The sequence below is a fragment of the Macaca mulatta genome, chromosome 12, assembly GCF_049350105.2.
Source record: "Macaca mulatta isolate MMU2019108-1 chromosome 12, T2T-MMU8v2.0, whole genome shotgun sequence".
Taxonomy (NCBI): Eukaryota; Metazoa; Chordata; class Mammalia; order Primates; family Cercopithecidae; genus Macaca; species Macaca mulatta.
In genome coordinates this window covers 96,111,912-96,132,577 of record NC_133417.1, presented here as the reverse complement: position 1 = coordinate 96,132,577, position 20,666 = coordinate 96,111,912, and the positions used below count along the sequence as shown (strand labels likewise).

The 20,666-nt window shown below is 36.0% G+C and overlaps 1 protein-coding gene across 3 annotated transcripts in view; it reads left to right on the top strand.

Annotated features, from left to right (window-relative positions):
- STAT4 (signal transducer and activator of transcription 4) overlaps positions 1–20,666 on the top strand; it is a 125,928-nt gene that overhangs the window by 65,342 nt on the left and 39,920 nt on the right. For 2 of the 3 annotated variants that reach the window (XM_077957328.1, XM_015110589.3), the window contains exons 4-5: positions 14,011–14,109; positions 17,448–17,540. In XM_077957328.1, coding sequence (XP_077813454.1) covers positions 14,011–14,109; positions 17,448–17,540 — 192 coding nt within the window. Of the gene's footprint in view, positions 1–14,010; positions 14,110–17,112; positions 17,237–17,447; positions 17,541–20,666 lie in introns of those variants that run through there. The other variant, XM_015110591.3, reaches the window with a different exon arrangement.

Sequence of the window (20,666 nt, the reverse complement as noted above, 5' to 3'; positions counted from 1 at the left end):
TGTAACTGCTGGATCATATTACAAGAGTATGTTTAGTTTCATAACGAACTGCCAAACTGTTTTTGAAAATGGCTGTATTATTTTTCATTCCCATGAGCAACAAATGAAAGTTACTGTTGCTCCATATCCTCATCAACATTTGGTGTGGTCAGTGTTCTGGAGTTTGATTGTTCTGATAGATGCATTACAGTATCTCCTTGCTATTTTAGTATGTATTTCCCTGACCACATACAATGTGGAGCATCTTTTCATATGCCTATTTTTAATCTATATATCTTCTTTGATGAGATGTCTATTATGGTATTTGGCCCATTTTTAAATTGGGTTTGTTTTCTTGATTTCTAAAAATATTTTGGATAATAATTCATTATCGGATATGTTTTTTGCAAATATTCTCTCCTAGCCTCTGACTTTCATTTTCGTTTCTTAACAGTGTCTTTCACATAGCAGAAATTTTTTAGCTAATCAGTCTGTTGTTTCATGAATTTTGCCTTCATTGTTGTATCTAAAAAGTCATCACTAGATCCAAGGTCATCTAGATTCTTTTCTATGTTATCTTCTAAGACTTTTATAGTTTTGCACTTTACGTTTAAGTCTGTGGTTCACTTTGAGTTAATTTCACTTATCTTTGTGGGAGGTGAAAGGTCAGTGTCTAGATTCACTTTTTGCATATCCAGCTGAATATCCAGCTATTCCAGCACCACTTGTTGAAAAGACTACCTTTGCTCTGTTGTGTTGCATTTGTCCCTTTGTCAAAAGTCAGTTAAGTACATTTATGTGGATCCATTTCAGAACTGTCTATTCTGTTCTATTGATCTATCTGTCCATTCTTTTACCCGTACCACACTGTCTTGATTACTATAGGTTTATACTAAGTCCTAAAGTTGAGTAGAGTCACTTCAACTTTCATTTTCTCTTTCAATATCATTGCTATCTGGCTCTTTAGCCTCTCCACATAAACTTTAAAATTAGTTTGCCATTATCCACAAAATAACTTGCTAGGATTTTGATTGGAATCTGTAGATAATTTCATTGAATCTATAGATAAGTGGGGAATAACTGACATCTTGACAATATAGTCTTTATTCTGCTTATTTCTGTCTAAAGTGAATATGAAATATCTTTTCATTTATTTAGTTCTTCTTTGATTTCTTTCATTAGTCTTATAATTTTCCTTACATATCTTATACAGATGTTAGATTTATACCTAAGTATTTCATTTTTTGTGCTAATATAAGTAGCATTGCGCTTTCAATTTCAAATTCTAATGATTTGTTCCTGTTGAATAGGAAAACAATTGACTTTTGTGTATTAACGATACAGTCTATAACCTTACTCTAGTGGCTTATTAGTTCCAGGAGGCTTTTTTGTTGTCGTTTTCTTTGGGATTTTTTATATAGACAATCACTGCGTCTGTGGACACACGTGGACAATTCACCTGTGAACAAAGAACATTTTATTACATCCTTCCTTCTTTGTATACCATTTATTTACTTTTCTTAGCTTATTGTATTAAGCTACTACTTGCAATATGATGTTGAATAGGAGTGGTGAGTTCACTTACCTTGCCTTGTTCTTGGTCTTAGCAGAAAAGCACGTAGTTTCTCACCATTAAGTATATTACCTGTAGATTTTTTTTTCATCCAGTTGAGAAATTTTCACTATTCCTAGTATACTCAGAGTTTTTATCATGCAAGTCAATTGCTTTTTAAAACCTATTAGACTAGCCATTCTATTTTAATCAGTTTTAAGACAACTAGTTCAGCTCTTCAATTTAGTGGGTTTGTTTTTTTCACTGTAGACATAGCCTTTTAATTCTGGTGAGAAAAGATTAGGTAGAAGCCATTAAGAAAAATTACATACGCAGAATAAAGAGAAGGAAATAAGAAGCTGAATGGAGACTGTGCTGTGTTATAGAAACTGGCCAGTGATGTTGTTGTTATTTTTTAAATAGACAAAAAGACATACAAATTTATTTAGCATGTATACAAGGGACTCTAAGAATGAAGACCCAATTCCCAAGGAGTTATAGAAATGTATATACACCATCCTGAGGCCACAGGAAAGAATACGGACTCAGAGCATGGCCACAATTAGGTAAATCAGGTTTAGTGGCAAGACTGGCTGAGAAAGGAAGAAACTTGGCTAGCAAAGGTGGCCTTGTTGTGTAAATGAAGCCTCCCTCAGAGTAGATGGTAAATGTTTCATTTCAGATTTTTAAAGGCCTCAGACTCTTACTCTGTCCTGGATGAGGTGATGGGATGGAAAGGGGAGGGAGCATGGTTGCATTAATGGAGATTCTCTACAGATGCAAATTTTTCCCGCAAAAGACAGTTTTGCAATGCCACTTCTGTTTGCTGGCCAAGCTACAACCATTTTAAAATACATCAAAGAAATATATTTGGGAGTAAAATATTTTAATTTCCTTCAGTCCCCACTTTGAAACTTAAAACAGGTTTCACGCATTAAAAGGCAAGCTGATAGCTTTGGAGAGATTTAGGTTTAAGAGGTTGTTAAATGGAGATAGACAATGGAGTGAAAGACAAATTGGGATAAATAGAAAAGAGCAAATTTAAATATATTGTCCCGTATCTTCTTTAATCAGTATATTAGTCCTGAGAATAGATCAATTCAGTTAAACATTTGTGTCACATTCCAGGAGGTGGCATTGCAGATGGGTTAGGCTTCTATATATGATGTAGACAATCGGATCCCTAATAAGAGGCATTTCTATAGAAACATAAGAAAAACAAAGGTTAATGTTAGGAGCAATCAGTCTATATACTAGTTTTCTAGAGTCTCTGAGGCATTTTCAGATTGCCACTGGAATCCAGATTCTTCTGGATTGTAGTCCAAACCAGGTGTTCAAATGAACTTTCTGAGAAGTCCAAACATGAGCAGGCAGATACAAAGGTTGTTAAAATAGCAGTTTCTGTTATTTTCTCCTGAGGTTTAAATTGCCTAGCTTCAGTTTGAAAAGCTTTAAGAAAAGCAGTTTTAATTTCTAGCAATTTCAAGTCAGAAACATGGGAGAAAAAAATTGAAAATATTAGTTTGGAGACATATAGCCAGGAGAAAAATTCAGAATTAAATCTAAATCATAGCAAATAATAAAAACTGAAAAAGAATAGACAAGGCTAGAATCTGATAACAGGTATGCTATAGTTTCCTTTGAAACATAATTTTTCTCTTTCCAATCCCCCAATTTTACTAAAGACAACATCATAGCAGGAGTAATTTATTTGCACAGTAAGTTTTAGTTTAATTATACTTGATCTGATTGTTTGCATAAAATGCATTGAGAATAATTATTTGCTATACAGGCTCTTTTTAAAATTGGCTTTGCTGGAACTTTTATTTAAAAATAAGGACTCAAATTAGACCTTTTAAAAGCCTCAAGCCCAGTCAAGGATTTATCTATGCCTGCAGAAAGTCGTATGAATTGGGTGAATTCCTCTCTTCTTGAAGTCCTATGGGGCTCGTGGGCCTGTCAGAAAGTGACAATCTTTACTTACCACAGGTCAAGACCCCTGTGAAGGACAAGATACAAGTCCAGTTTTTCCAAAGGGCTTTTGTGGTCTCTGTACATCAATCCCAATTCCTCAAAGCTATCTGTTCATATCTGAAAATATCATTGCAATCAAAGACTTGGTAGAATAGCCAGTGTCTTCAGTGTGTGCTTTTACAGAAGAAAAGAGATTATTATTGAACTTATAAAAATAAGTATTGCCATAAATTAAGAATACTCACAAATAGTTTCCAAATTCTGGGGAAAGAAATATGTTTCAAATTTTGCTTACAAGAATATACTTTACTCAGTTGTTAAAAGCTGTAAATAGTTCAAATGAAAAAAAGGTTTTCTTGAATTTGAAAAACAAAAAAAGAATCAGTACCTTTTTAAACAAAAAAGGTAATAAAATTATGTAAATCTTCTATTAGTTCAGTCTATGCAATTAATTTCTCTTCTGCTTGATACTGGGTCAGCAATTCTCATGAACATATCAGTTCTCCTGGAGAGTCCTGGAAGTTTTCTCTCTATTCCAATGGCACAGTCTCCAAAGTTATCAGAAACCTGCATTCAACAGCACCTGTCAGAATGCTGAGCTAACTTTCAACCAATTTTGAAAGGATCAACATAAAACAATTGTTTGTGGATGACAGAAGTCTTAGAACATCCACAGTTAAAGACACAATTACCAAGGAAATTTGGTTATTTCTGTGGCTTTAACAATTTAACATAATAATTATAATTACTACTGATAACATAGGCATATCAGAATCATAAGAATCTCATACACTTTGGGAGGCCGAGACAGGTGGATCACGAGGTCAGGAGATCGAGACCATCCTGGCTAACACGGTGAAACCCCGTCTCTACTAATAAATACAAAAAACTAGCCAGGCGAGGTGGTGGGCGCCTGTAGTCCCAGCTACTCGGGAGGCTGAGGCCGGAGAATGGCGTGAACCCAGGAGGCGGAGCTTGCAGTGAGCTGAGATCTGGCCACTGCACTCCAGCCTGGGCAAGAGAGCGAGACTCCGTCTCAAAAAAAAAAAAAAAAAAGGAATCTCATACAATTTGGAACATATACTAATAACATACTAATGTAAATATAACCCAAAGAAAGTTAAACACTATTTTATATTTGGGAGTGTTTCTTACATGACTTTAACATATCAAGTAAGCTCAATATGTCTGTCTTGGACTTCTGAAAAGTTAGTTAAAGTTAGTTTTAATTGACAATTTTGAATTGTCAAATATGAAAGGTTTTAAAACTTCATATCACAAATAGGATCACAGGTTACTATAAAATAAGTCATTTATTTAGCCAAAATGATAATTCAAAGATTTCAAAAGAGCAGAAATCTTTACTCTTTGGCAAAAAGGAGACTCACTTTCCCGAACAATAAAATCTAATAAAGATAGCATGAGGCCAGCAAAATCTTCTCGCTCCCATTTTTTTTGTAGTTTACTCAAAAGATAAAAATATTTTACTATTTTCTAATACTACACAAAAATCTTGTTTGAAAACAGTAGAGAAAAACTACTTTTTTACCTTTGTATCGTATATTATTAATGCTAAAGCTATTTTTAATATAACCTTATGAATAAATAAACCTTAATCAGTTGAACCATAAGGTAAGATTTTCATAAAGAGTAGATCAATGCTCCAAGAAAACCCTGTGATTCTAACACAAAAGCGTAGATTCTGGCCCTACATCAATATGCTTTTTATTATTTTAATGTTTAATTTATTTAAAAACTTAAAAAATCCATTTAAATTTTAACTAACTTGCTCACATATAGAATTTTTTTATAAGATTAATTTTTCTCAAACCTTTCACAGCTTGTTTAAACCTTCAGTTTTCTCCTTTTTTCGTCTTTTTTTTAAATTTTAAATTTTATTTTATTTTTATTTTTTTTTTTTGAGGTGGTGTCTTGCTCTGTCGCCCAGGCTGGAGTGCTGTGGTACAATCTGGGCTCACTACAAGCTCCACCGCCTCCTGGGGTCACGCCATTCTCCTGCCTCATCCTCCCAAGTAGCTGGGACTACAGGTGCCTGCCACCATGACTGGCTAATTTTTTCTATTTTTTCAGTAGAGATGGGGTTTCACCATGTTAGCCAGGATGGTCGCGATCTGCTGACCTCGTGATCCACCCGCCTTGGCTTCCCAAAGTGCTGGGATTACAGGCATGAGCCACTGTGTCCGGCCGAGTTTTCTCCATTTTTTACTTAAAGCAATCCTTAAATACTTTTTAACTAGACAAAATTAATTTTCCTTTAATAAAAACCACCTTCCCATGCCTTCTTGTAACTTTATGAAAAATACATTTTATCTTTTTATGTACTTTGTATTTAGTAGTTTTAATTATACGTATTAATTGTAATGTTAATTCTTAATAACTAATTTTTAGTGAAAAAATTAGGAGGTAAGCAATTTTAATTATGTACCAGGTGCAGAGCCCAGAGCAAAGAACCATGCCTAGAACTAGGCTTCATTGTTTCCTAATGGCTCAAATCTAAGAATATAAGTTTATAGAAGGTTAAGCAAGTGTCAGAAACAAAGTTCTATTTTTTTTTTTTTTTAAACGGAGTCTTGCTCCATCACCCAGGCTGAAGTGCAATGGCATGATCTTGGCTCACTGCAACCTCTGCCTCCTGGGTTCAAGTGATTCTCTTGCCTTAGCCTCCTAAGTAGCTGGGATTACAGTCACGCACCACCATGCCCAGCTAATTTTTATATTTTCAGTAGATACAGGGTTTCACCTTGTTGGTCAGGCTGGTCTCGAACTCCTGACCTCGTGATCTGCCTGCCTTCGACTCCCAAAGTGCTGGGATTACAGGTGTGAGCTGCCACACCCAGCCACAAAGTTCTATATCTTTAAACACCTATCAGAGACTAATTTAGACCAAATGTCTAAATTCTGAAAACATTGCTATTTTATTTTAGCAATAATTTTAAAACTGTTTTTTTTTTTTTTTCATCAAAGATTACTAAAACCACGTGAACTTGAAAGGCACTTGGGCTTATTTACTTAATTTATGAGTAAATCAGTTTGATACCCACACAGGCCAGTGAGTTTGACATTGGTGAGGAAAAAGGATAAAAATGATTCAACAGCAGTATTTGTGAGGCAAAGGGAGAGAGGGCTAGTTGGCAACCAGAAGTACACAGTAGGTTGCACACTTCCAATTCAAAAATGTGAATGAAAACACTTTACTCTGTAAATGGAGACAAATGCTTCATATCCCAGAGACACCCCAAAGAATAAATATCTACATCTGAGAGAAGTATGGTTGTAGTAGTTTTAATAAAATAAGAAGTCAAAAAGTTCTCAAATTGGGGTTAGAAGAGCTGGTACAGCAGAGGCGGGACTGTCCTGTTCACATCTTCCTGGCCTTATCATTTTAGTTTAGTCAAGTAGAAATCCAACTGCCAGTATCCCATCTTTTTTCATCGCTAATGAAAGATGACAAGAGCTGATGTGAAAATACTCCAGTTCCCAAAGTCCTTGAGTAGATAACTCTGTCACATATTCCATACTAACTTCAAGGATTCTCAGCCCATCTTAGCAAATGGCTAACGGCACACCCTTACTGGCTCCCTTCTCTTCCTCATCTCACTTGACTACTCCCATAACCGTGTTTTGTGGGACCAACTCCCACTTAAGTGACTTGCACTGGAATCCTTGTCTCAAGGTCAGTTTCTGAAGAAACCCAAGCTAGGACTGTTGTTGGTTGTGTCTTTCCTCAGAATCCTATATCCCCTTTGGTCACTATTGCCTCCTGTTTCAGGACCTCTAGAAAATTCTCCCTTTATTTGACCTGGGACCTATCATTCTCACCCTGCCGTTGCCAGGTCACTGCAATCAGAGCACATCATCTGATAAATCCTTCACAATACTGAGGAAATTTGTTAAATGTGGTATTAACTCTCCAAATGTGTTTCCATTTTTAAGAGGACCATTGGGAAAAGAACTCAGGGGTGAATTCCTAATTGTGAAGTTTCAGGCTCCGTGTCGCCTGTATAAAGAAGATTGTTTTGAACAGGCCTTCTCACATCCATCACTTCTGACTCTGGAACATCTTGGACCATTTGGAAGAAAAAGAGCAGATAAACTAGTTACTCTTTAATGACAAGTCGAATTTGGAAATTAGGTAGAAAGGCAGTGGAAGGGGAATTTGAAGGAAAGCCAAGAAGTTTAGCATAAAGTAGCAAAAAGAATAAATAGCATGTTCATGGATTCTATGACACTTTTCTCCAGATTTTAACATCTCCACATTTTAACATCTTTAAAATCTCTGAAATAGAATGCATAGTATAATCAATAACACCTCTTAATTGCTGTTGCCATGTGGCAATCACAGCATCGTTGTCATTGCCTGTGATGTGAAACTGGGTCAAAGCTATCATGTTGTTGTCACTTCAGTTGAATTATGTGCACTGTTGGTGCAACATATGTTGATCTTAATTGCTGTTTAAAATGTCATCAAAATATAACACTATAATTTAGGATTGAAACAAATAGTTATTATGTATGCAGAAAGGGATGGGAACAAATCAGCAGGGTACAAATTTGGTATTTGTGAAGCAACCATTTGTCATTAGATGGATGACCCTAAATTTCCAGTTTTCTTGGAAAGCAACAATAAAATGCTTTATAGGATGTAAGAAAGGAAGATGCTCACAAGTAGATAAAGTTATATTATATTTTGTTACTGAAATTCATGCAAAAATAGATTGCCTGTCATACACAAAGCAACAGTGGCAAGAGAAATTGCCAAATTCCTCATAATAGATGAAATAAATATCAGCACAATAAGACCCTGGAATGAATGATTCATGCATTGCATAGTATTATCATTAAGATGTACAACATCAATTTATCAGAAACATCCTGCTGACTGGACAGAGTACACTTAACTTCCAGCATGATGCAAGGGAGGAAAAATGATAATATGTGTTTAATTAAAGAGGTAATGCTAGGGATGAGGGAGTGGTTTTCCTTGGCAAGACTTAAAATCATACTGCCTATATGAATGGAACTTTAAGGAGTCCAAGATTATGAATTTGGGGTATCAAAAGCAGCATATTGCTATGATCTTATGTCTTAACTGCTGATTGCTGAAGTTGCCACCATATTTAATTTGTGTAACTGTAAAACAATGTCTAAGAATAAGAACTTTATGTGGGCAAAGGATATGAACAGACACTTCTCAAAAGAAGATATTTATGCAACCAACAAACATATGAAAAAATGCTCATCATCACTGGTCATTAGAGAGACGCAAATCAAAACCACAATGAGATACCATCTCATGCCAGTTAGAATGGCGATCATTAAAAAGTCAGGAAACAACAGATGCTGGAGAGGATGTGGAGAGATAGGAACGCTTTTACACTGTTGGTGGGAGTGTAAATTAGTTCAACCATTGTGGAAGACAGTATGGCGATTCCTCAAGGATGTGGAACCAGAAATACCACTTGACCCAGCAATCCCATTACTGGGTTTATACCCAAAGGATTATAAATCATTTTACTATACAGACACATGCACACATGTTTACTGCAGCACTGTTCACAGTAGCAAAGGCTTGGAACCAACCCAAATGCCTATCAATGATAGACTCGATAAAGAAAATGTGGCACATATACACCATGGAATACTATTCAGCCATAAAAAAAGGATGAGTTCCTGTCCTTTACGGGGACATGGATGAAGCTGGAAACCATCATTCTCAGCAAACTAACACAAGAACAGAAAACCAAACACCGCATGTTCTCACTCATAAGTGGGAGTTGCACAATGAGAACGCATGGACACGGTAAGGGAACATCACACACCAGGGCCTGTCAGGGGGTGGGGGCCTAGGGAAGGGATAGCATTAGGAGAAATACCTAATGTAGATGACAGGTTGATGGGTACAGCAAACCATTATAGCACATGTATACCTGTGCAACAAACCTGCACATGTATCCCAGAACTTTAAAGTATAATAAAAAAAAATTTTTTTAAAGAACTTTTTCAAAGATATTATTAAGAGTGAACCACAATAGTGGATGGATAATGCCTATGGTGACAGAAGACTGATTAGAAGTCTTCTGGAATAGACATCTGAGAATCTACTATATATTCTGGTTCTCAATGATTCCATGGACATTTACCTGAAAAGTTAAATAAGAATCTCATCTATTAGTGATGTGGTTGTTAATCATGATAGTATGACTAGACTATTACAACTCTTTAATGTTTCAGTCAACAAACCATTTAACCATATGTAGAAAAAATGTGATTCCTGGTTCTTGTCTGAAACCTACCAAGAAATTTTGGAGAGATCAAGAAAATGCCAGCATCAAAACCTATAAAATGAAGACAATAATTATGCACACTCTACAGAAATATGCATCGCTGACATTCTTGATGGCCCAGAGGACACTATTTTGTGGAAAAATATGGGTGCCAAAAATCTAAATTTAAAAGAGGTTCAGAAAAATTGAACTCTAAAGTGAAGCAGTTTTAGGAAGACATTAGCCAATTTATTACACATATATTTCCCCTTTAATATATGTACACAATACTGACACATTAGTAAATATATATATGTTGAAATAAATCAAGAATTTTACCAATAAAGATAAAATAAAAATTCTAAGTGATAGAAAGCATTGTGTTATACTTTGTTTTTTTTGTTTCAAGGCAAAAAGCATTACTAGAGATAAAGGTCAGTGCATGGTAATAAAAGATTTCATTGACCACTCATATATAAAAGTCTAAATGTGTATGACAGTAGCACAAGAAGAAAAATTCACAGAGTAGATTTTAACATACGTTTTTCAATAACTGCAGAAATCTATCAGGCAAAGAAAATCAGCAAGGATGCAGAAATTTGAACAAAACAATTAACAAACATGGTTTAATAAACCTGTATGAAACATTTGTACTCAACAACTGCAAAATACATATTCTTTACAAGCTCACACGAAACATTTACAAAATGTTAATATACTGGGTCATAAAACCAGTCTCAACAAATTTAAAGTGATTGAAGTCATTCGGAGCATATATTCTGATTAAAATTAAATTATTCTAAAAATTTGTAAAAAAAAGATAAATAGAAAATCCCTATGTTTAGAAATTAACCAATACATTTCTAAATAAGTCACCTTAGGACAAAGATGAAATCTTGATGGAAGTTAGATGATTGAAAAGGAGGAAAATTCTATCAATATCCACACAATATATGATTTGTGTATGCAGAAAATTCAAAAGAATCTACAGATATAATTTTAGAGTTAATAAGAGATGTTACAAAAGTATTAGAATCAGAGTTTAGCAGGTTGCTGGATTCAAAATCAATATACAAAAATTAATTATATTTCTATATAACAGCAAAACCAATGAGAAAAAAGGTATTTATTCTAGTATCAAAAAATAGCAACTAAATAGAAATAAACCTAGTGAAACATGTATAAGATTATAATGTTTAATACAGAAACATTCAAGAATACATAAATAGACTAGAACACAAGTATAAAGATGCCAAATCTCCCTAAATCTTACCTAAAGATTTAGTGTCATTCAAATTCTCAACTAGGGTGTGCATGTGTGTGTGTGTGTGTGTGACTTGACAAGCTCATTCTAAAATGTATACAGAAATACAAAGAAGACCTATTCTACTTGACATCAAGACTTACTATAAAGTTGTAGTAAAAAACATAAAAAGATTATCTGTTGATGAAGCAGAGATAGAACCATAAGATGGAATGGAGTCCAGAAACAAGCCCACCCACAAAGGAACACTTGATTTATGACAGAGCTGGCCCAGCAGAGCAGTGGTAAAAGAATAAGATGTTCAGTAAATGTTATTGGAATTTGGTAGACATATGGAAAAAAATGAAAGAAAACTCTCATTATTAACAAGCTCCCAGTTAATTACAGTCAATGGTGCAAAACCACAAAGAAAAATCTCCATGCCTGCAGCTTACAGAAATCTTTATTAAATCATAAGAAGCATAAAGTTTAATAAATGATTTATTAAAATTTAAAACCTCTTCATTGACACTAGAAGATAGGAAAAAGATAAGCCATAGAGTAGAAGGTATTTGCAATAAATTTGCATGAGAAACTGATACACCACCAAAAATGAGCAGTTTCTCTTTTTCTAGCATGCTTCTTCCTTCCTCCCACTAACACACACTTAAGGGTTTGTTTTGTTGTTATTTTCAGGTTCACGTACTTAGTAACTGCTGAAAGGTGAATATGAGTATGTCTTTGATACTTATGAAAATAGAAGTGCTCATTTGTTACTGAATCTATAATAATCAATTTTCCATAAGATGTTTTTGTTCATACATTTAAGTGAGGGACTTAGGAAAAATGCAAAAGGAAAGTGAAAAGATCCTGGATGAAAACTGCGGTGATTCCTGGCTCTTAACAAAGAAGAAAAAGTGAGTAATTTAACCTTATGAAGTATAGGGGAAACTGAATCTGAAAAGGAAGGTAGAAGAAGTTCAAGTAAGAAAGGAAAATGAAAAAAATGTACAACACAACTGAGAAATGTTGAACGCTAGTATCTGAATGATTGACATAGAAATATTCCTGCAACAGTGAGAAAAACAGGCAAATAATGGTAATTCTTGAGTTCTTAGAGGAACTCTAAGAACTCAAAAGGATCCTAATCTTGGATGGCAAGAGTTTTCAAGTTTACATGAATAACGGAGCCACCAAATTAGCCCTAGGAGAAGCCCTTTATTTTTAACAATGGAATAATATTAAAATAAATTGAGAAAACATAGCTTTTCTTGGAGAGTTGAATATGGGTTACATGAAAAAATAATACATGGGAAAATTAACATCAGGAACAAATTCTAACTAGAGAGAATCTGAAATTGTTGACATGCGGAAATGAAAAAATGGTATCCCTGCTTCATAAATAGGATCATTTTTATTTCTTTACCTTCTGAGTTTCAGTCAATTTATTTTTGTTTTTTTCATTTGGAGACTTCTGATTTAAAGAGAAAAAAGAGTTTGGAAGACTAAAATATGTAAGAGCAGGAATTCAGATAGTTGGTGTTTACTCTTGTTTTACAAATAGAAGTGGTAATTAACATATATCATTTAATAAAACAAATAGAAGTGGTAATTAACATACATCATTTAATAAAATTGTGGCAGCAGTCAAAGTCAAAAAAAAGTTTACAACCAATAGCCTTATTTTTTCCCTAGAAAAATCTTCTAGTTTATATCTGTATAATCCATTTTTGATAATTTTCCACATTGTGGATTTTTGTTTCATTTTTTCTGCTGCTAACCTTTTGGTCATTTCATAAACATTAGCACCAGCTTCAGGGAGGAGGGCTGAGGGAAACTAAATAAATGCATTTTTCTACTGTGCTTCCTGTTAATCCTGCCCTGGAAAAAGTCCAGTAACAAAGAAATTTAATATTATTGACTAAAATGATGGTGTTGTTCAGATTACTTCTATACATTAAGGTTGGAAAACTCAGACACCTACATAGGCCTTGCAGGTAAGGTAAATGAGTGCTTGGGATACTCATTGGTGGGCATTATGGCAACCCTGGGTAGTACATACTTTCCCCAAAGGGATTCCAGTATTTTAATTTGCACAAAGTAACTGATGGCTGAATTAGGCCCACAGGCTGCCAGTTTACAGTATCTGCATCATTAACTTTGGTAATAAAAGATGCATATGCTTAGATGTCATAGAAATATAGTTGCTGAAACAATGTATGATACAGTTTCACTCTAGTGTACTAATGCAGTTATGAGCTAGTTGACACAAACAGTACCAAATAGGGACAGAAACAAATGCTTTAAGCAAACCATGACACATAATTAACAAGTGAAAATTTGAGACCATCTGGTTCATGATAATTTTTAGTAAAGTAACTTTTATGTAAAACCTGCCCGAACTTTGGGAGGCTGAGGCAGATGGATCACCTGAGTTCAGGAGTTCGAGACCAGCCTGACCAACATGGAGAAACCCCGTCTCTACTAAAAATACAAAATTAGCTGGGCATGGTGGCACATCCCTGTAGTCCCAGCTACTTGGAAGCCTGAGGCAGGAGAATCGCTTGAACCTGGGAGGTGGAGGCTATAGTGAACCGAGATTGCGCCGTTGCACTCCAGCCTGGGCAACAAGAGTGAAACTCCGTCTCAAAAAAAAAAAAAAAAAACCTGCCCAAAACTTAAAGTAAACTGACCCTCCTAAGTGTGTGTTCAGCTCTTTCCTCAACGGGTGCTCAAGAACCATTTTTCATTGTTGCAAGTTATTTTTGAGGACAAAGAGATAAATATGCTCTCTTTAGGGGTCTATGTTTACAAAATGAGTTTCTGTAACTTTCTAATGGAACAGATTATTGGAACAAATCCCAAATAATTTCACATATTTATTGGGAGATTGTTGTTTTTCAAGAGGTGATATTTTCTTATGATGCATATATTTAAGCTTTATGTTAGTTATTTTTGCTCATTGTTTTTTTTTTCAGGGAAAATTTCATGGAAATCCAATGCATGTAGCTGTGGTTATTTCAAACTGTTTAAGGGAAGAGAGGAGAATATTGGCTGCAGCCAACATGCCTGTCCAGGTAATATTTTCTGACCTTGTGATCTTGTTATCACCTTGAACTCAATTTTTCTGAAACAGAAATTCTTATCTTTAGCAGGGTACAGTGGCTTACACCTGTAATCCCAACATTTTGGGAGGCCAAGGTGGGAGGATCATTTGAAGCCTAGAGTTTGAGAGCAGCCTGGCCAATGTAGCAAGACCCTGTCTCCAGAAAAAAAAAAAATTAAAAATTAGCTGGGTATGGGGCACATGCCTATAGTCCTAGCTCTGTGGGGACTGAGATAGGAGGATCACTTGAGCCCAGCAGTTCAAGGTTGCAGTGAGCTATGTTCACACCATGTACTCCAACCTGGGTGAGAGAGCGAGACTCTGTGTCTTTAAAACAAAACAGAGAAAGAAAGAAAGAAAGAGAAAGAAAGAAGGAAAGAAAGAAAGAGAAGGAAGGAAGGAAGAAAAGGAAGGAAGGAAGGAAGGAAGGAAGGAAGGAAGGAAGGAAGGAAGGAAGGAAGGAAGGAAGGAAGGAAGGAAGGAATTTTTAAAGAATCTTTTCCAGCTTCTTTTGCTTGTGTTAGTGGTGCCACCATCCTTCTAGTCACTTGCAATCAAGGTCTTAGTATCATCTTTGCATAGTTCCTTTTCTCCACCCCCATTCTAAGACAGTTACCATGCCTTTCCAGAGTGTATGACTGGAATCTTATCTATACATCCTTTCCTGTTTGTACTGGCCACACTCTGTTCCAGGGTCCTACAATATTAGCCTAGGAATATAGTAATCACCTCCAAGCTGAATTCCTGTCATTCTTACTCTGCCTCTTCCTGTAGGTTCTGGTCTTGCTCTACACCTGTTAGTAGCTTCCATTTCCTACCTCACAGTGTAAACCAGTCTGTGAGCAGGAATTTTGTCTTACAGAAGTTCCACGAATACTTGCTTGTTAATTGTGTGAATGTACTTTACCCTAACATAGTTTAGATTATATTTTAATTTCATTTTCCTGGATGAATTCAGAGTCCCCACTAAAGACAAGTAGAGGAATCAATGCAGTCTATAATTAATATTTTTTTCAGTTAACCCTTACAAAAGGAAAGGGTATGTAATTAATTTTCCAAGTGACATCCTCCATAATTTAGTAAATCATATCATCATACCATTATATTTATTTTTGAAGGTCTAACAAAAGTATCTTTTTTTTTTTTTTTTTTTGAGACAGAGTCTTGCTTTGTCACTCAGGTTAGAGTACAGTGGCACGATCTCAGCTCACTGCAGCCTCCACCTCCCAGGTTCAAGCAATTCTCCTGCCTTAACCTCCCAAGTAACTGGGATTACAGGCACCCGCTACCACACCTGGCTAATTTTTGTATTTTTACTAGAGACAGATTTCACTACATTGCCAAGGTTGGTCTTGACCTCCTGACTTCAAGTGATCCTGACCTCCCAAATTGCTGGGATTACAGGTGTGAGCCACCGCCCCCAGCCAAAAGTATCTGTTATTTAACTCTTAAAAAATTCTCATGTTTAGTTATTGTCAGGTTATGGCTGTTTTGGGAGGACTTTGAAGTTTTGACAACTTTATTTTTTAGATGAAGAAGGATGGTATCTTTTTATTTAATTTTAAAACTATAGTAAGTTTCTAAAGTACATATAGTTTGATTCAGTGTCTTTGGGGTAAAAATTAAGATATTTTTACAAATATATGGTATTCTCACATGTGTTCTCAGCTCTCCTTTTCTGAACCCTTCTTATCTCTAGTTATTCGTCTGTGCACGTGTGTGTGTGAGAGCATGTTCTCTTCAAATGTAAGATATCAGTCAAAATGTTTGTTTGAGTATATGCTCATCAAAGTCACTCTGAAAATAATTTGCCAGTACCACATACTACCACAAAAGAAGTACTGGTTATTCGATTTCAACTAGGTAGACAAATAATGGGGGCTGATGAGACAAAGAGAATTTTAGAAAGCCTTTACCAATTGGAAGAGTGTGGTATAATTGAAGAACTTCTGATCAAGAGTCAAGGATATGGGTTCTACTTGAGGTTTCTGCACTGAATTTGCTGCGGATTTTAGTTATCAACCTTTCTAACCATGGCTCCCCACCCAACTTAAGATGAAGGGGCTGCTTACATCTCTAACTCTCACCTCTAATATTTATAGAACTTTTTATCTAAAGAACACACCTAGTATCAGATTATTAGAGTACCTAAGAGGTTCTGCTTGGAGAAACTGTCTTTTTGCTTAACCAGACTAACATTTTTATGTTTTCTTTCATAAACTCCCTTTGTTCTAGAGTAAAAACAAATCTCATCCCAGCAGATCCAACATCCTCAATTCTAAATTTAGGCCCAATTTAATGCAGTTTCATTATACCATTTTAAAAATTACATGTATTGGTTTTATACAATTTCAAAAGTTATACAGATGTTATAGAGACTTAGAGACAGAATTTTTTAAATCATCAAATTATCTGTAATTTCACTATTCAGAGAGAACACATTGGTAAGATTTTGGTGTATATATTCTTCCAGTCACATGTACTTGAGTTTCTTGAGTTTCACATATCTATACATCTGTCCATGTATTTGCAAATGCATTTATACATACATGCATATACATGTTCAAGCAATACAGATCTCATATATGTCCCGTCCCGCGGGATCGTCAATGTAGGCCCTAGAAGAGGGAGTGGGAACTCGGGGGGACAAGAGACACGAGAAATGGAGACAAGACAGTATCCTGATCAAGTCTCGTTTATTGGTGGCAGTGTAATGCCTTATATAGACCGGCAGGGGCGGAGGTTGGGCCAGGGCGATGATGGTGGCCCTGCGGTGGGCATGGCCAGGTAGGCCTCGGTTTCTTCGGTCGGACGTCATGTTGCGCCTGCGCCGTCGGTTGGTAATTTTCCCGGGCGCGGGATGGCGCCTGCGCTGTAAGTTGATCATTTTCACGGGCGCGGGAAAATGGGTGATGAAGAACCAGGAAGAGCGCCATTTTGTACTGGCCTATGAGACAGCAGAACAGGGAAGAAAGTAAATCTAGGGAGGAGGCATAAAGTGGAAATGTATAGAGCTCAGGCGTCAGTCGTCAGTTATAATCGCTATGGCCGGGCCACGCAGCTCCGGACACATATATATATATTTATAATTATATATGGTGGGTTCATTTGTTTGTTTCTTTATTTAAGAGGAAGTCTCACTTTGTCACCCAGGCTGGAGTGCAGTGGCATGATCTCAGCTTTTTTTAATGACTATAGAGCATCCATATCACATTGATCTAGATCTCAGTTCGAATTGTATGCTGTATGTATTGCATTCGTCATAAACCTTTTCAAAACCAGTGAAATTTCAGGACATTCTTTTTCCAGGGGCCTCTGGAGAAATCCTTACAAAGTTCTTCAGTTTCAGAAAGACAGAGGAATGTGGAGCACAAAGTGGCTGCCATTAAAAACAGTGTGCAGGTAAGTTATCTTATACAGATACCTAGAAAGGCTAGCTGCTGTCCCCATATAACTATGCACCATTCTCCCATGTGCCCAAAGTTAGTGTATACAGAAATCATAGGGCAATTTGTTAATAAGATAAATATCTCTCACATACTATGTTTATATGAGAATATTTCTTTATGGGAGACATTTTAACTTCAACTTGAACTTCTTTGATATGGGGCTATTCAGGTTATCTATTTCTTCTTGAATGAGCTTTGGTAATTCGTGTTTTTAAAGAAACGTGTCCATTTGATCTAAGTTGTTTTATTGGCATAAAGTTGTTCATAATGTTTATTTTCATTTGAATATCTGTAGAATCTGTAGTAATGTCACATCTCTCATTTAATATTGATAAATTTTTCTCTTTTTTCCATAATCAGTCTGTCTAAAGATTTATCAGTTTTATTGATCTAGTGAAGATGTCTTGAATAAGACTTTCTGCCATGTTGTATATAAAATAGGATGTTAATTTCCTTTCCAAAACTTACATAGCATTCATTTCCTTGCCATTTATAAAAATAATAATTCCATCAAAATAAATAAACTATAAATATTTAAAGATCAACTGTCCCATATATTATCTGAATAGTAGGAAGAGGGTTTAAATTTATTTTCAGACTTCTGATTTAGTGATCCTCCATAACAAGTAAAACATGAATGCAAAAGTCTGGGCTTACACTGTTGTGAGAAGGAATCAGACAGACCTAGGACAAAATACCTTGGCATATTGTAGTGTCAAAACCAAGGGCTCTACTCACTCTGCAAGTGTGTAAAGGCAGGAGATTATTATTTTACTGTAGTAAGAATACTTAAGCACATTAATAAAGTGCACAGATGGATTTTGCATCCAGCACAAATTCCTTTTAAAATCCTGAGGAGCAGGATGCAGCAGAGGACCACATTTTTTGGAGCCCCGAGCAGATCTTTACCAGGCCTGTACATGGATTCCCAGCTGCCATGAGTATTGACAGCTAATGGCTTCGATGGAGAATTGGCTCTACAGGAAGACTTTGGCTGCCTTCAGACAATGACTGAGTGGCACGGGGTTGTGGGGAGAGAGGCCAGACCCCTTTCCTCAAGTTGGGGTTAACCTGTGGTGCAGGTTATGCTCCTGGGTTTCTCAAACCAAAGTTAGACCTAAGTGATGACCACATGCTCACTTAGCTCCATCCCCTTCCCTTTCCCTCTCTTGTACGTCCTTTCTGCCAAGAGGACTCCTTCAACAAATCCCTTGTACCTAATCCCTGTCCCAGGTGCTGATTCCAGGAAGCCTGGTCTGACTTTTAGGCAAAGCAATGCTTTCCAATCAATGTAATTCCCCCACTTATGCCGTAACCTCGGTTTCTCTGTGGAATGTTTGGAATGTAGCTCTCAGATCATTCAGAGAGCTTTTGAAGGTTGTTGCTGGGTATTTTCACCTTTTGCAATTACTGATGACAATATACTCTAGAAGACCCTTAATTACTTACCAGAGCATTGACTTTTCAGAGATCTGGCATTGGTTTCATATACTTTTCATTAGAAGATTCTGCAAGATACTGCCTTCTTTTGGCTTTTAATTAATTTTGAGATCAAAAGATGGAACCACAGTATATCTCTGCTTTAAAGCTATCATATTTTATTTTGGTACATTTTCTCGTGCATGTAGGTTCCATGAGTTCAGTAGCTCAGAGCCTTCCGTGGGACTTTGTTCCGCAGAAACTTAGCATCAAAGCGAAATGCCGCAAGTGGTATTGGGGTATAGTGGAAGGAAAGAGTAAAGACTGAAGCTAAACTAGACTAGATTTGAATTCTAGCTTGAGTATGTATTATTGTATGACTTTGGGCCTCAGTTTCCTCACATGAAAAATGGAAATAGTTTACTTTGCAGGTTGCTGAAAGGATAATCTATGTAAGGTATAGGCACAGCACAGGTTGCACAAAATTGGTAGCTGTTATTACTATGGGTGGGTAGATAGTATATCATGTAGTCAATAGCTACTACTTTGTTTCTTTTCTAAGGTTTATAAATATGGAGAATGTCATTAAGAGAATGAGATAACAGGGATTAGAAGAGTAATAATAGCTACTGCTTATGAAGCATATATTTGGTACTAGGCACTGTTTTAAGCAGTCAAACTAATGTAATCCTTATAACAACTCCTTGAGGTAGATACTGTTATCCTTCTTCCTCCCACCCCCCACCCCTTTTTACAGGTGAAGCAGCTAAAATGCAAAGACATTTGCCCAAGTCCATGCAACTAAAAAGTCATAGAGCTGGGACACAAATTCAGACTCTCTTCCTCCAAATTCTATACTTTTTGTAACCAATAATTTAAAATTTGGATTAAATTTAACTCTGAGTGAAATTTAAAATTTGTGATGAATGCATTGTTGTTGTAGATATATGTTTCCTTAGAGAAGACTTCTTGGAATAAGCAGGCAGTAGAAAGTTTGACTTTTCTAAGAACAAAAGGAAGTACAGTAGTCTGAATCTAGGAAGCACAGTGGGTCTATCTTTGGTTAAGGGTGGGGTCAGGGTTAGACTGCTGGACTTCCCACAAACTTCTCACTGAGCACCTGAGTGACCTTGGACAAGTGCGTTACTTCACATCTCGTGGCCTCTTCTTCTTCCTCTATAAAAGTGAGGATAACCTACTTCATGGGTGTTGTGAGGACTGAAGGAGATAATATATAAAAAGCCTTTAGGGCAGATCTTGACATTTACTATTATATCTGAGCAGGAAAACATCACCAGGTTTGGGGAAAAGTAAAGTAAAAATCTTAAAGACAGAATAACAGGAGACACAGTAGAAGCATAGGCGTATTTCAGGAAATAGAAAGAAAAAATATTTAAGCTGAATTGTCATAAACTACAGCATATTTAAATGAAGATTTCAGCAAAAAGTGATCATTGATACATTAGTACAGAGTTACATGAAATACCCACGAGTTCTAAAAAGGGCAAAAATATTCATATTCTCCAATTAAAAAAAGATTATATGCATAGCATCATTTGGAAGTAATTAAGAAATGAGCAAGTAGTGGCTGAAAGACTTCCAGGCAAATAGAAAGAGAGAATAGCTGGAAGGGCAAGTTCAAGCTGGTTCTTCCAGCATT